The sequence below is a fragment of the Macaca nemestrina genome, chromosome 8, assembly GCF_043159975.1.
Source record: "Macaca nemestrina isolate mMacNem1 chromosome 8, mMacNem.hap1, whole genome shotgun sequence".
In the NCBI taxonomy this organism is placed as follows: Eukaryota; Metazoa; Chordata; class Mammalia; order Primates; family Cercopithecidae; genus Macaca; species Macaca nemestrina.
Genome location: NC_092132.1, coordinates 82,143,738 through 82,158,434, shown reverse-complemented (window position 1 = coordinate 82,158,434; position 14,697 = coordinate 82,143,738). Strand labels below are relative to the sequence as shown.

The following is a 14,697-nucleotide window of genomic DNA, read 5'->3' as shown; positions in this document are numbered from 1 at the left end:
ACTTTTGGGTGAAATTTCAGTAACACTTTTATCCTCATAAACAATAAGGATAAGCAGGGCAACCATTAAAATAGTAATACCTTATAGAATATATATACACACACACACATATTTCTGCAATAGGGTATTTGTTATTTGGTAGTTGTATGCAAGTTGTAGTTTACTAAATTTAGTGATTTTTTAAAACTTTATTTCAAAATAATTTTAGATTTACAGAAATGTTTCAGAGATTACAGGGAATTTCTGTATATTCTTTATTCATTTTCCCTAATATTAACACAGAATCATAGTACATTTATTTAAACTAAGAAATGAACATTGGTACAATATTAACTAAATTACAGAGATTTTCCACATTTTCCCAGTTTTCTCACTGATGTCGTTTTCTTTTTCAAGATCTAGTCTGGACACTAACATTGATTACATTTAGTTGTCATGTCTCCTTACTCTCCTCTAAGCTGTTACAGTTTCTCCATCTTGCTTTGTTTACCATTACATTTTTAAGGAGTACTTGTCAGGTATTTTGTAAGATATCCCTCAATTTCTGTTTGGCTGATATTTTCTCATGATTAGACTAGGGCTTATGGATTTTTAAGAAGTATACCACAGAAGTGATGTATCCTCTTCATCTCATCATATATCTTATTACTAGCGATCTTAACTTCGATTGGTTAAAGTAGTGTCTGCTAGGTTTCTCCACTATAAAATGTTCTGTTTTCTCCTTTGTGTACCCTAGAGGCAAGTCATGCACTGTGCAGTCTACACTTGAGGAAATCAGGCCCCACCCACCGCAAAGAGGAATATCAGACTTCGTGACATTTTTTGTTGTTTATCACCCTTCTGTTTGTTCTTTTTTCGGCTTCTGGAATATTCATTTTTGTCTTGGATCTGTCTTCTCATTTTTTTTTTTTTTGTGCTTTCCATTTCTTTATTCTTGCTCTGTGATGTGAGATACTTCTTGGATTTAATATTCTACTCCACAAATGAAGCAGTGACCATTTCTCCCTTAATTAATCTACTGAATTTTTCAATTTGAAAATCAAGATTCTAAGCTACAAAATTGTTTTTATGTTTGTTGCTTTTTTTTGAGATGGAGTTTTGCTCTTGTTGTCCAGGCTGGAGTGCAATGGCGTGATCTTGGCTCAGCGCAACCTCCACCTCCTGGCCAGGGTCAAGCGATTCTCCTGCCTCAGCCTCCCCAGTAACTGGGATTACAGGCATGTGCCACCACGCCCAGCTAATTTTGTGTTATTTAGTAGAGATGACGTTTCTCCATGTTGGTCAGGATGGTCTCGAACTCCTGACCTCAGGCAATCTGCCCACCTCGGCCTCCCAAAGTGTTGGGATTACAGGCGTGAGCCACTGCTCCTAGCTTGTTCGTTGCATTTCATATCAAGTAATATGATTGCTTTTTCTCTTTTTCAGATATTCACTGCCCTTCTTCAGCAGTTCTGTTTTATTGTTATTTATGTTCTCAGTGTTTATTCTTCTTTTCCTTTTGAATGCTATGGCCTTTTAGATACACAGTTACTTTTTCCCTTGTGGCTCATTTAGACTCAGTTCTGGTTACTGAAATATTGCTAATGGTGATAAACCTACAGAAGATTACAAGGAGAATAAGTCATTTATCTGTCTTGTCTTGTTAAGGGCATGCGGTAGGCTCCTCTTAGGACATTGAAGAAAGTCTTGGTTTTCAGGCTGTTTCCTGGTTTGAAGTCTAGGGAAGTCTTAGCTCCTTTGTTAACCTCTGTGAAAAAGACAGGAGTTCTCAGTAAACTTCCTTCCGGGCTCATTTCCATGTGACAAATTCCAGTCTTTGCTCTAGGATCCTGTGCTGGTCTCCAGTGTATTTGCTTAGTTCACAGTGGGGAAGAAGCCCGGTACCACTTAGTTTTTCCTCGAGAGATTCAGCCCTTAAATTTCAGAATCTGTCCACAGTGTCTTTTTCTAAAGTATAACTAGGGGCTTAGTCCTTCTCCGGGTATATGGGATCGTGGCTGTTTTTGTGTAATTCAGGTTTCCTTTATCCCCAAGTTACTTTCCAACAACATACCAGTACATGTAATTATGATGTTAACTATGTAATACCTCATTTTATAATAACATCAAAAGTTAATGATATCACTGATAGCTCATAATTTCTTTCTTTCTTTTTCTTTTTCTTTCTTTCTTTCTTTCTTTTTTTTTGAGACGGAGTCTGGCTCTGTTTCCCTGACTGGAGTGCAGTGGTGCAATCTTGGCTCACTGCAGCCTTCACCTTGTGGGTTCAAGCAATTCACCTGCTTCAGCCTCCTGAGTAGCTGGGATTACAGGTGTATGCCACCACGCCTGGCTGATTATGTATTTTTAGTAAAGACAGGGTTTCCCCATGTTGGCCAGGCGGGTCTTGAACTCTTGACCTCAGGTGATCCACCTGCCTCAGCCTCTCAATGTGTGGTATTACAGGCCTGAGCCACTGCACCTGGCTGCTCATCGTTTCTTAGTCTCACGCTTCTAGTGGTCTGTAGCTGATAGTATGCCCATAGATATTGTGTTAAAATATTTTAATAGTAACACTATCAGACACAGTCCATCTTGCTAATATAAATGTGGAGTTTTTTTGGTCTTAAAGCAGAGGTTTTTAAAAAATGGATCATAAACTTTGGGAGGACTTGAGTTCAGTTGATGGATTTTTACCATGCTCTGTGGACTTTCAAATTTGTATTCCACCTGGACCTTTTTCCCCTGTCTGCTACTCATGTATCCAGTTGCCTATTTGACATCTTTATTTAGTTGTCTCATAAGCAGCCTAAATTTACTGTAACTCCTGTTTGTTTGTTTTTTCTTTTTTTGAGACGGAGTTTCACTCTTTTTGGCCAGGCTGGAGTACAGTGGCGCGATCTTGACTCACCGCAACCTCTGCCTCCTGGGTTCAAGTGATTCTCCTACCTCAGCCTCCTGAGTAGCTGGGATTACAGACATGTGCCACCACAGCCAGCTAATTTTGTGTTTTCAGTAGAGATGGGATTGTTCAGGCTGGTCTCGAACTCCTGACCTCAGGTGATCCGCCTGCCACAGCCTCCCAAAGTGCTGGGATTACAGGTGTGAGCCACCGTGCGCGGCCATAACTCCTGTTCTTTTGCCTGCTCCAAACTTGATTCATCTTAGTAGAGGAGATGGTATGATACCACTCTCCTTTCAGTTGCTTAGGCCAAAAGTTCTGGGCTCATACTTGATACTTCTTTCTAACCCCTGATCTAATCCATCAGTAAGTCCTGTTGACGTTACTTTCAAATATATACTGAATCCATGCACTCCTTAGTAACTCCACCTTTTTAAAGTTGTTATTTTTTTGTCTTTAACATTCAGATTTATTGGCATATTAGCATGATTAACATTTTCATTTACTAATAATACTAAGTGTTCATATCTAGACTTCATTTTTTAAAAATCAGTAATTTCAGAGACTTTTCTGTTGTTTTTTTCCCCCCCCCAGAACGTCAGCTTTTAATTTTGTTTCTCTTTTCTAATTTCCATTATGATGTTTTGGAGACTGTTAGAACTGTGTTTTAGAAATACCAAACATGATTTTTTTTCCTTGTTATCTGTTTTATTTCCAAAATTGATGTCAGAAAATGTGATCTGTATGATACTAATTCTTTGACATTTATTAAGATTCACTGGATAGTAGTTCATTGTATACCTTAGTAAAATATGTACCTTGTAATTATTTGTCTCAGTTTTCTGTATTCTGTATACTCAATCTATATTTTTACTAATGTGTAAATGTGTTAAGTTCTCCTGCTCTCTTAGAAATTTGTCAGCTTCTCTTTGTACTTGACAACTTACTAATATATTTAAAATTGTAGTTCTAGTTTAGTATTGTTACAGCTTGTCAAAAACTGTTATGTAGCATGTGGTGACCATTGTGTCTCCAACAGTGGTTTTGACTTTAAGTCCACTGTCTGTTATTAGTATAGTTGTATGAGTATTCATTTGCTTTGTGTTATTGTATGTCTCTATTAGTCTTAACTTCTCTTTCCTTGTGTGTTAGGTTTATTTCTTATAAATTATGTATAATGGGATTTTAAAGTTTTCTTAGCTGGTATCTGGTGGTTTCATTGATGGGCCTACATTTATTGTGACTCCTAGTTTAAATGATACAAATGTTTATTTCTACCCTCTTGTGCTTTCTAATCTAGATTTTTTTGAAACTCATTCTTCCTTTTCTGTCCTTTTGGGGTATTTTCTTTGTTCTCCCCTTGTCCATTGAGTTGGGAGTTATGCATTTTATATATAGATAGATATATATGTAATCTGTATATTTTAGTGATTCATGTAAAGTACATAGTTGATTACAATTCAAACTGAAACAGCATAACATGTGGTCCTCATTGTTATAACTGATCATCTTACTGGCATTAAACTACTCTTTGTCTAACTTATCCTTAAGAAAAGTTGCATTTTTTTCCTGTAGTTTCTAGGACTCTTCATGGAGTTGAGAAATTTCTCTCAAGTTTTGATCAGTTATTTTATGGGGAGAATGAGCAGATTGCCGTTATATCTTTTTACTTAATCTCTCTATGTATTTCGTATCTAGCTTATTAGAGTATGCTTCCAAATTTCTCATCTAAAGCTATTTGTTTCCTTTAGCAGTGAATTAAACTTTATGTTTCAACTGGTTTGTGAAAAGTTGTAGGACCTTTGTAAAATTAGACTACAGCTTCATGGTACCAAATCCTTGTTTTATCTTTTCTTCCTTTGCTGATATTGTGGGATTTTTGTTTTTGCTTACTCTTTTGAAATGTACTTAATCTAGCTAGCTGTGTCTGTTTTTGTTATTTTAGTCTTCCATTTCAGTGTATCTCACCGATACTCGTTAGTCTATGAAATAGTTTCATTTATAGTTATGTAGTAGGACATTTCTTTTATTAGCTTTATGTGTGAAATAATGCTCTGCAAATTCCAGGAATGTATTAAAATAAAAAAGAAAGGACTTTTAGTAACAAACAGCTGAGGTTCTCTTTGAAATTTACAATACAGTTTTCAGGGGATGGAAAACTAAATTGACCACTTGCAAAATATGATTTGTATTTGTTACAGAACATTTTATTTTTACTCATGCAAAAATAAAATGAGAGTAGCAAAAGCAAAGTGAGAGTCTCATAATGTGTTAAACACCAGTGGTTTTCAAAGTACAGTTTCTGGACCAGCAGTCCAGAATCACCTGTGAACTTGTTAGAAATTCAGATTCTCAGGTTCCATGTCAGACCTCTGGGGCCCAGACATGCCATCCAGGTAGGTGACTCTGATACTTGTTTTAGAACCACTAAGTTACACATTAAAACAAGGTTGTACAAACTACTTGATGTGTTCAGTTGATAGGCATGTACAATGCTAGTCATTTTTTCATCAGAAATATTAAAAATATTTGATTACTAATAAACGTTATTTGACTCAGTTTAACTTTTGTTCAAGTAGTTTTTGCTTTTTAAAATAGGAATTATAATTTTTCTCCCAATTATGTTATAAGCCAGCATTCAACTGAATTTGTCTAACACTCATCTTTTTTTTTTTTTTTTTTTTTTTTGAGATGGAGTTTTGCTCTTGTTGCCCAGCCTGGAGTGCAACGGTGCGATCTCGGCTCATGGCCACCTCCGCCTCCTGGGTTCAAACGATTTTCCTGCCTCAGCCTCCCCAGTAGCTGGGATTACAGGCATCTGCTACCATGCCCAGCTAATTTTTATATTTTTAGTAGAGACATGTTGGTCAGGCTGATCTCGAACTCCTGACCTCAGGTGATCCACCTGTCTCGGCCTCCCAAAGTGCTGGGATTATAGGCATGAGCCACGCGCCTGGCCTCGTTTTACTTTCTAATGCGAAAAGTTACAGTGTGCTGAAAGAGAGAGTGTAAGATATGGAGGAAATTTGTGATTTAAAGTTTTTTTATTAATCTGAAATCTTCATTGAATGCAATTGTACTGCAGTTTAATGCAACTTTTAACCTTTTTCTCCTACCCCTACCTCAACCAATAGCTTTTAGTCTGACACCTCAAGATCAAAAACTCATTGAAAGGTTATAAAGACGTTATTATATTCTCATCATAAACAAACAATAGGGATGTGGAAAGGATCTATACTCTCCTGAAATAGGTCTTTGTGTTTGGGAGTTCTTTATTTAAAATGTTTTGTGGTCTGTGTTTGGGAGTTCTTTATTTAAAATGTTTTGTGGTAATAATCTCACTATGGTATATAGAGGTAATTATCAGTTGTTTTTAATTACTTGAATTAGTACTTGAACTTTATGTGGAGATGATTTACATTATATGTGCATATAGTTTAAATCTTTAAATAATGAGAGTTTTTCATTGTAATTCTTTCTGTGGTTTTTTTTTTTTTCAGGAGAGAAATAGAAACAAACAATAACCATATGAAGATGTCCTGTTAAATTTACAACACTAACGATGTAGACTCTGGAAATGCCTAAAAGAAGACGTTATTAAAGCTTTTTTTCTGCTTAAGGTGACATCTTTGAACACTTTAACACAAAGTTGACTCTTCTCGTAATGGTTTTCATCAGCGCATCTGCCCTTATACTCTCACCAAACACACTTGAGAACTGTAACTTCGTCAAGCACTTTCTGTCCTGAAGCTTTTACCAGTATCTGCTGTCTTTTGTAATTATGCATCCTAGCTAAGGCACAGAAGACTGAATGAATGCAAGGATTCATTAACTCTTTGAATTTGTTAAATACTAACAGTTAACCATTAGAAGTGGTTCAATGATGTAAGAGTCACACTGCTTCAACTTTTTCTTTGTTGTAGTTTTTAAATTGTCGATTTTTAGCTATTTGACAGATTAAAAGCAAAATAATCATGCCATATTTAGTCCTGGAGTTCAAGTCTAAATGTTTATGTGAAAAATTATTGTAGTAAACTTTTAATATGGCAAAGCAACCTTAAGCTCTATTTTAGCCAAATGAAACATAATCTGAAATTATATTAGAACATTTCCCTTGTCTTCAAACTGTTTGGTGTAACAGAATATTGATATGCAGCTTGGTGGATTTCACCAGTTAATGCACATTCTTCTTCCCTTCTCCCCCCATTAATATGTATACTGAAAAATGTGCATTTGTCTGAGGAATTATTTTGTTTGCTACCACTTAATGAATCTCAAAATTTTGAGTAAATGTACCTCAGTCTAATCAGACTTTTTATGACCTTTATAACTACATTTAAAACCCTTAATTCCTATTTCTGGGTGTTTGCGAGCCTGATTGCTATCATGAAGTAAAAATTTATTACTCTAGGTATTCACTAGCTAAATAAACATAGTTCTTGTTTAGCAAGCATATATTGTTCCTCAGCTCTTTTCTCCAGCTTTTGCAGTGTCCTGGCATCCTTAAAATACTTTGAAAATATGGCCTTGATCCATGGATTAAATCAGTATCTAAGTGAATGTGTTGATGTTTTATTGATCAGATCTATATCAGTGGGAATACAGCATATATCTGGATATTCTTATAGTTATCTTTTTAACATCTTATTTTTTTCATTAATTACATATCAACATTAATTTTGTATCTTGAAGCAAATTGATTTTGTATAATTAAATGTGTCAAGCATCTGTATTAATTGATTTGATGGCATAAGGTTATGAAAATAATGTACTGCCCCATGTATTACCGTTCCAAAAGGAGAAAGCTATGTAGAAAGATACATTAAGGGTGAAAATAGCAATACAGTAGATTTGAATACCTTGATGTTTTTGCATTACTTCATTTATGTTTACATCATGTTTAGAAATGTTTGCATTTACTATGGTCTTTGGTCACTTCAGCTCAAAAACCTAGTGATGGATATTTCTTTGAGGCTTTCATTTATATAATTTTGTTTCGTACAATGTTTTTTTAAAATGTGCAAATACTGTATTCAAGTGAAAACAGTATTTGTAGATAACCATAGCTACTACACAGTTCTTTGGTAGTCCCAGTGTAGTTATATCAGTGTTTACTGAAGGGAACATCAAAATATTAATGGTATATTATAAAATAAAGACTTTCTTAAAGGAAAATTGCACCTATTTTACCTTTTTAAGAGTAAGCCATGAAATCTTGTAACATGTCTCTTAACTATTTATAATGAAAAGTGGCATTTGGGTATAGTCACCACAGCAATGTTCTACATCCCTAAGATTACATAGGTAGGACATGTCAAAGATGACTGTTGTCATTCTGGAGGTCCTATTAGAGAATATTATAAAAGGGTGACCTTGTAGGAAGGATCTGAGTCCTCCCCCTGAGGTTCTCTTTTTCTTGGTGCTTTATTAGCAACTCTGGATATTTTTATAAAACTAGTTACATTATAAACGGTTTCAAACATGTTTAATTTACATTAGGTTTTTATGTAAGAGTGTCATGGAAGCACTCAGCAAGCAGGCTGATTGCAATAGACTCAGACATGTGAATAAGTGTAATTGAGAGTCTATTCATGGTGAGGAGTACATCCCAGTGCCTTTAACCTGGATTTCTAATCTTAAGTGAAATGGGTGCAGCATTCCTTTGGAAAAAAAAAAAACTTTTTATTTTCAAGTGATAATTTTGTGTTTTTCTCATATAAGTTTTCTCCAGAGCACCCACCTTCTCTTCCTTCTTGGTCTGTCATTATATTGCAAAATATTTTTCCTCTAAATGAAATTATTACAGGTTGTCTCAAGTACAACCAGCTGAATGTCTCTTAACTGTGGGGACCAAAAGGGAGAGAGCCTGGGGTCTACAAAAGGAGACACATCATCAAATGTTTGAATGATCACAAATTAAGACATTATGAGCCCAGTAAATTTCTTGCTTAATGTTTTTCCAAGTTCTGGCTTGAATATTTCTTATTAAAGTTATCTTATGTGGGTATTTTATTTTGAAAGGTATTATAGTTTGTATATTTAACAGTAAGGAGGAAACTGTAACCAAAATTAGTATTTCTCTATACATATTGGTACTTGAAGATTCCTTTCAAAAGAAATCCAGCCTTTTCCTAATTTTAGTTCTTAATTTCTCGTTTTAATTTAAGTGATCTTTCTAATTCGAAAGCTGTGTTCTTTTTGAATACCATGCATGGGGGTTAAGCTGATGTTAAAACAGTTTGCAATAAAAAAAGAATCAGCTTAAGTTATTTAATCATTTCAAGTGCATTCTGCATCCTTTAAAAATAAGTTTAAGAAATTTAAGAGAATTGTGTTTTCATTAAGTTTTGCATATCTTTTGTTATGCCATGTAAATTCCCTTTTTCGTATGATTAAAGGAAGGTTATGATAAAATGATTAGTTCATTTACATTCACTTGTAGCAATTACATGAGAATTTGAATTTTGTCGTGTTTGGGTTTGTTCATTCCTGTGAATGATGGTACAGTTAGGTGAGATTTTCTGTTATGGTACCCAAACTCACCATTTGGTCCTCTTTAATCTTTGAGGGTTTCAATAAAAATTGTTCACTCATATCTGTGTTCTTTCCATTTTATCTTCATGAGTATGTATTGCTTGCCAGAAAATGTAACATTTTTGCCTACTCTTACGGATTTCCTGATATATTTTTCACGTACAAATAGATTATATCACTCCTTCTAGTTGACTATTTAAATGAAGTAGAGGAATTAAACAGATTAATACTACGCTTAGAGCAAAAGAGAAAGAGAAGGCGTGTTTGTTTTTTGTAGCAGGAGGAAATAGTGGCAGCAGCGAATAATCCTAACGCCCCACTCTTGGTACCAAGGAATGCTTTTCTGACATTGTCTGCATTACCTCTTGGGATTGATAGTTTATGTCGATAAGATCATGGTGTCTCCAGATGATGCACTGATTATTGCTAGGCTCTCTAAGGTATTTGTTCAGATAGGAAAATTACAGAATTGTTTTGTGTTGTCAAAACCAGCAGGCTACATATAACACTACTGGTCTGTGACCCAGGCACAAGCTTAAAGAGTCGCTCCAGGTGCCTACACTGCAGCAGCATCAGAATCCTCCTTTTTATTACTGGTCATCTAGAGAGAGCAAGGGTGTATGTCTCATCAGCATATTAAAATTGAGGACAGTCAATCATAGTTAGGGCCTAATTTAGCTTGGCTTTATCTTGCTTGGTGATACTGGATTTAGTCATTCTAGTCTATGAACCAACATATTCTTGCAGTCAGAAGTTAGCTGACCAAAGTTGCTATCTTTCTAATCACAGTTTGCATAATCTTGATGTATTCTTTCCTCATTTCTCTTGGTGCAATAGTGAGAAAAAGAACTGTCTCTCTCTCTATATATATGTGTGTGTGTGTGTATATATGTGTGTATATATATGTATATATAACCCATAAGTAATGGCAGTTTAAATGTGATTTATTTGTAAATAGTGCACCAAATTCAGAATTTATCACCTTTATAATTTTAGTTACCTGTATAACGCTAGGACTAAATGTAAATGAAAAATTGTTTTTGTAAAGCTTACTGTTTAAGGAAGGTTATGAATGCAGGGTTAATAACGCTGGAAGATTCCCCACTTCTTCTGCCACCATACTTTTTCCTTCATAGAACACACTTAAGGATTTAGATATTAGAATGTTACTTAAAACAGTGTTAGATAATTCTAAGAGACCAATCTATAACCAGAATGAGATTACTGTCTAGGGGAAGATTTCAGTATTGAGAGTTGTAAGACCAGACCTAGTTATTTCCAACTAGTAGGCTTGACACTGATCAAATATTTCTTTTATTGTAAGTGTCCATATTAATAAAATCAGAAGGTTGGAGTAGAAGGCATCTCAAGTTCCTTGCAGTTCTAATATTTTATAATTTATGATTTAAATAGGTAGCTTTGTAGGCTGTGCTTTATTCTAGCAATGGTGAATGGGTTTTTTTGAAAGTGATGTTATATATATTCATATATAACATGTTGGTTTCCAAACATGCTTTTTTTTTTTTTTTTTTTTTTTTTTTTTTTTTTTTTTTTCTGGGTAAGAGAGTCTCCCTTTTCTGCCCAGGCTGGTTTTGAACTCCTGCCTCAACCTTTGAAAGTGCTGGGATTGTAGCCATGAACCACTGTACCTGGCCAGTATGATTTTTAATAATCATCCTTTATTCAAAGTATACGTAATAGCCCAGAAAATAAATGTTTGGAACTGATCAAATATGACTACTACTTTCCGTGAATTATGGTCTAGTGGTACAAAAGGTCCATCTTTTCTAAGCATTAGTAAAGAGAAGCAAGATAATGTGTGTCCCTAAAAAATCCTAGTTGTTTTTTACATTCTACCATTTCATATTATATTTGTATTTTTAAAATAGACCTTAATTTTTAGTACCGCTTTACAGAAAAATTGCAGAGACCATACAGAAAGTTCCCAGCACCCTGCACTTGATTAACATCTTACAAATGAATGAACCAGTATACACTGTCACTAACTAAAATGTTAGTGAATTTTGCAGAATTCCCGAGTTTTTACGTAATACCCATTTTCTGGTTCAGGATCTCATCAAAGATACCACATTACCTTTAGTTGTCATGTGTCCTTGGGTTCCTATTGGCTATTGATGGTTTTGGTTTCTTCTTACTGTTTTTGATGACCTTGATCGTATTGAGGCATACTCAGATAATGTTTTAAAACTCCTATCTGCACCAGAACATCAGATTTGCAGAATGCTGCTCCTTTGGAATTTGGCTGGTGGTTTTCTTATGTTTAGACTGGCTTTGGGGAGGAACACCACATTAGTAAAGTGCCATTTCTATCGTGTCCAATCAAGGATACATACCACCAGCTTTTTACGACTGTTGATGTTGGACCTTGATCACCTGGCTGAAGTAGAGTTTGTTAGGTTTCTCCACTTTATAACATTACTCTCCCTCCCCTCCCCTTCCCCCGCCCCCCCCACACTTTCTGTACTGTACAAAGTCTTTGGAAGGAAGTCACAGCCCACATTTGAGTAGGAAATTATGGTCTCTTATCCTGTTTTTTTTTTTTTATTTTTATTTTGAGATGGAGTTTCACTCTTGTTGCCCAGGCTGGAGTGCCATGGCCTGATCTCGGCTCACCGCAACCTCTGCCTCTCGGGTTCAAGCGATTCTCCTGCATCAGCCTCTGGAGTAGCTGGGATTACAGGCATGCACCACCATGCCCAGCAAATTTTTCTGTATTTTTAGTAAAGACAGGGTTTCTCCATGTTGGTCAGGCTGGTCTTGAACTCCCGACCTCAGGTGATCCACCTGCCTCAGCCTCCCAAAGTACTGGGATTACAAGTGTGAGCCACTGTGCCCGGCCTTATCCTGATATTTTTAATGGGGAAGACAGGAATCTGTCTTCATACCATTTGTCCTTCATACCATTTGTAAACGGAGGGTAACAGTTTACCCTATTTTTTATCCATTCCAAGGAGCTTATTAACTTACATGCTTTTAATACTACGCTTAAAGCAAAAGAGAAAGAGAAGGCCTGTTTGTTTTTTGTAGCAGGAGGAAATAGTGGCAGCAGCGAATAATCCTAATGCCCCACTCTTGGTACCAAGGAATGCTTTTCTGACATTGTCTGCATTACCTCTTGGGATTGATAGTTTATGTGGATAGGATCATGGTGACTCTGGATGATGCACTGATTATTGCTGGACTCTCTATCTAAGGTATTTGTTCAGATAGGAAAATTACAGAATTGTTTTGTGTTGTCAAAACCAGCAGGCTACATATAACACTACTGGTCTGTGACCGGGGCTCAGCAGGCTTGTGTGCCAATACATTTTTTTTTTTTTTTTTTTTGCCTATATGTTTTTAGCACACTCCCCATTTTCCCCTCATTTTCAACAGGACAGTTGGATATTGGAGGAATTGTAATGAAGACTTATACGTATTTCTTGAATTCTAATTTTGTGTGTAATAAAGGGATTGAAGTAGTCATAGGGAATATTTAGATAAAAGCAAAATATCGGCCGGGCGCAGTGGCTGGCTCACGCCTGTAATCCCAGCACTTTGGGAGGTTGAGATGGGCGGATCACGAGGTCAGGAGATCGAGACCATCCTGGCTAACACGGTGAAACCCCGTCTCTACTTAAAAAAAAAAAATACAAAAACTAGCCGGGCGAGGTGGCGGGCGCCTGTAGTCCCAGCTACTCGGGAGGCTGAGGCAGGAGAATGGCGTGAACCCGGGAGGGGGAGCTTGCAGTGAGCCGAGATCTGGCCATTGCACTCCAGCCTGGGCGACAGAGTGAGACTCCGTCTCAAAAAAAAAAAAAGCAAAATATCTTGATTTTATGTTGTAGGTAGAAACAGATAGTCATTCAGATTTAGCTGAGGGAGATAAACCATAATATATTATGGTTAGAATGGTGCATTCCCTTGAAAAAACATTCCAAATACCTTGGCATCTGCTTTTTGATGTAATTCTTTTGAAATACTTTTGAGCCTGCTGTGTAATATAATGGCCAAGACCTTGGACTTCAGAGACTGATTGATCTGTCCTGGAATCATAGGTTCACTTCTTAACTAACTCGAAGCCTCAATTTTCTGGTCAATTAAAAAATATAAAAGAAGGATAACAGAACCTATTTCAGAAAGGTTAAATGAGGTAATTATCAAGTGTGTAGTACAATCCCTGGACCCATTTCAAGCCCTCAAAAGTTAGTTGTTAACTATCTTCTTTTGTTTCTTTGGGAGAATTTAGAATTTATTGATTGCCATTGAAGATGTTTTAGGATAGCCTTTACTGCTTCTAGCAGCTTAGAGGTTGTAGTCAAAGTTGATTACTTTCAATTTATAGAGTTAAATCATTGAGATCCTGAGAACAGCCACTGTGAATAAAGCTTTGTTAAATTATAGCTTATCTTTTGTTTTTGCTACTTTGGTTTCCAGTGTTTTTCAGTGACAGCCATGCCTTTTCCAAGTAAAATGTAACAATATAGAGCTTATCCTGCTAGAGCAGATGGCAGAACCAAAGGCGAATTAGGTTAAAAGGAAAGCAAACATGGGGGAATAATGGTAAGAAAATGTGTAAACAATAGAATAAAATTAAGCCAAAGACAAAAATTAGATGTATTTTGATCTGCTTATTACAAATGCCCCTTGATATTTAGTGTCATTTAAATATATAAGTAAGATGTAAGCACTTCATTATATCTGTTTGGTATCATTACAGAATGGAAACACTAATGCAGATGTGTTACTTCCATATTTCCTCAGTGAAGTCATGCAACTTTAAAAGGAAGAGGTATTTGGTATACACAAACTTAGATGGCAATTCTATTCTAGTAAATATTCAAAAGGAAGATTATATCTTAAGTTTACACATGAAATACGAAAGCTCCAACATAATGTTGTTGCATGCTAATATTAAAGCTACTATCCCCAACAAATATATTGTTTGTTATTACTACTTTGCCGGATTAAGTGACTTGGTGTCCCCTGGAAAGCAGCCAGTGCTGAGAGTACAATTGGTACTTGTATCTCATAACTATTTTCTAGTTTGCTGATGTTTATATGCCTTCCTAGAGTCGTTTGTGCTTCTTTCTGAACTTGTTGATTCCAGTTGTACTTGTTTTATTATGAAATTTAAATATGTAAGTTGATAAAATGCAACTGAAAAAGAGTTGTTTCTAAGAAAACTAAGTTGACTGCTTTGGGAATACCTGGTAAAGGTGAGTTGTCTGATTAGGTGGATGAAAACTTAAAAGCCATGGGACAATCATGAAACGTGGAAG

General features: G+C 35.8%; 1 protein-coding gene across 3 annotated transcripts in view; it reads left to right on the top strand.

Moving 5' to 3' along the window:
* Positions 1-9,474, top strand: part of LOC105482214 (YTH N6-methyladenosine RNA binding protein F3) — a 43,099-nt gene extending 33,625 nt beyond the window's left edge. For all 3 annotated transcript variants that reach the window (XM_011742225.3, XM_011742226.3, XM_011742223.3), the window contains one exon: positions 6,382-9,474. In XM_011742225.3, coding sequence (XP_011740527.1) covers positions 6,382-6,405 — 24 coding nt within the window. In that variant the 3' untranslated portion in view covers positions 6,406-9,474. The remainder of the gene's footprint in view (positions 1-6,381) is intronic.
* Positions 9,475-14,697: the final 5,223 nt, after the last annotated feature.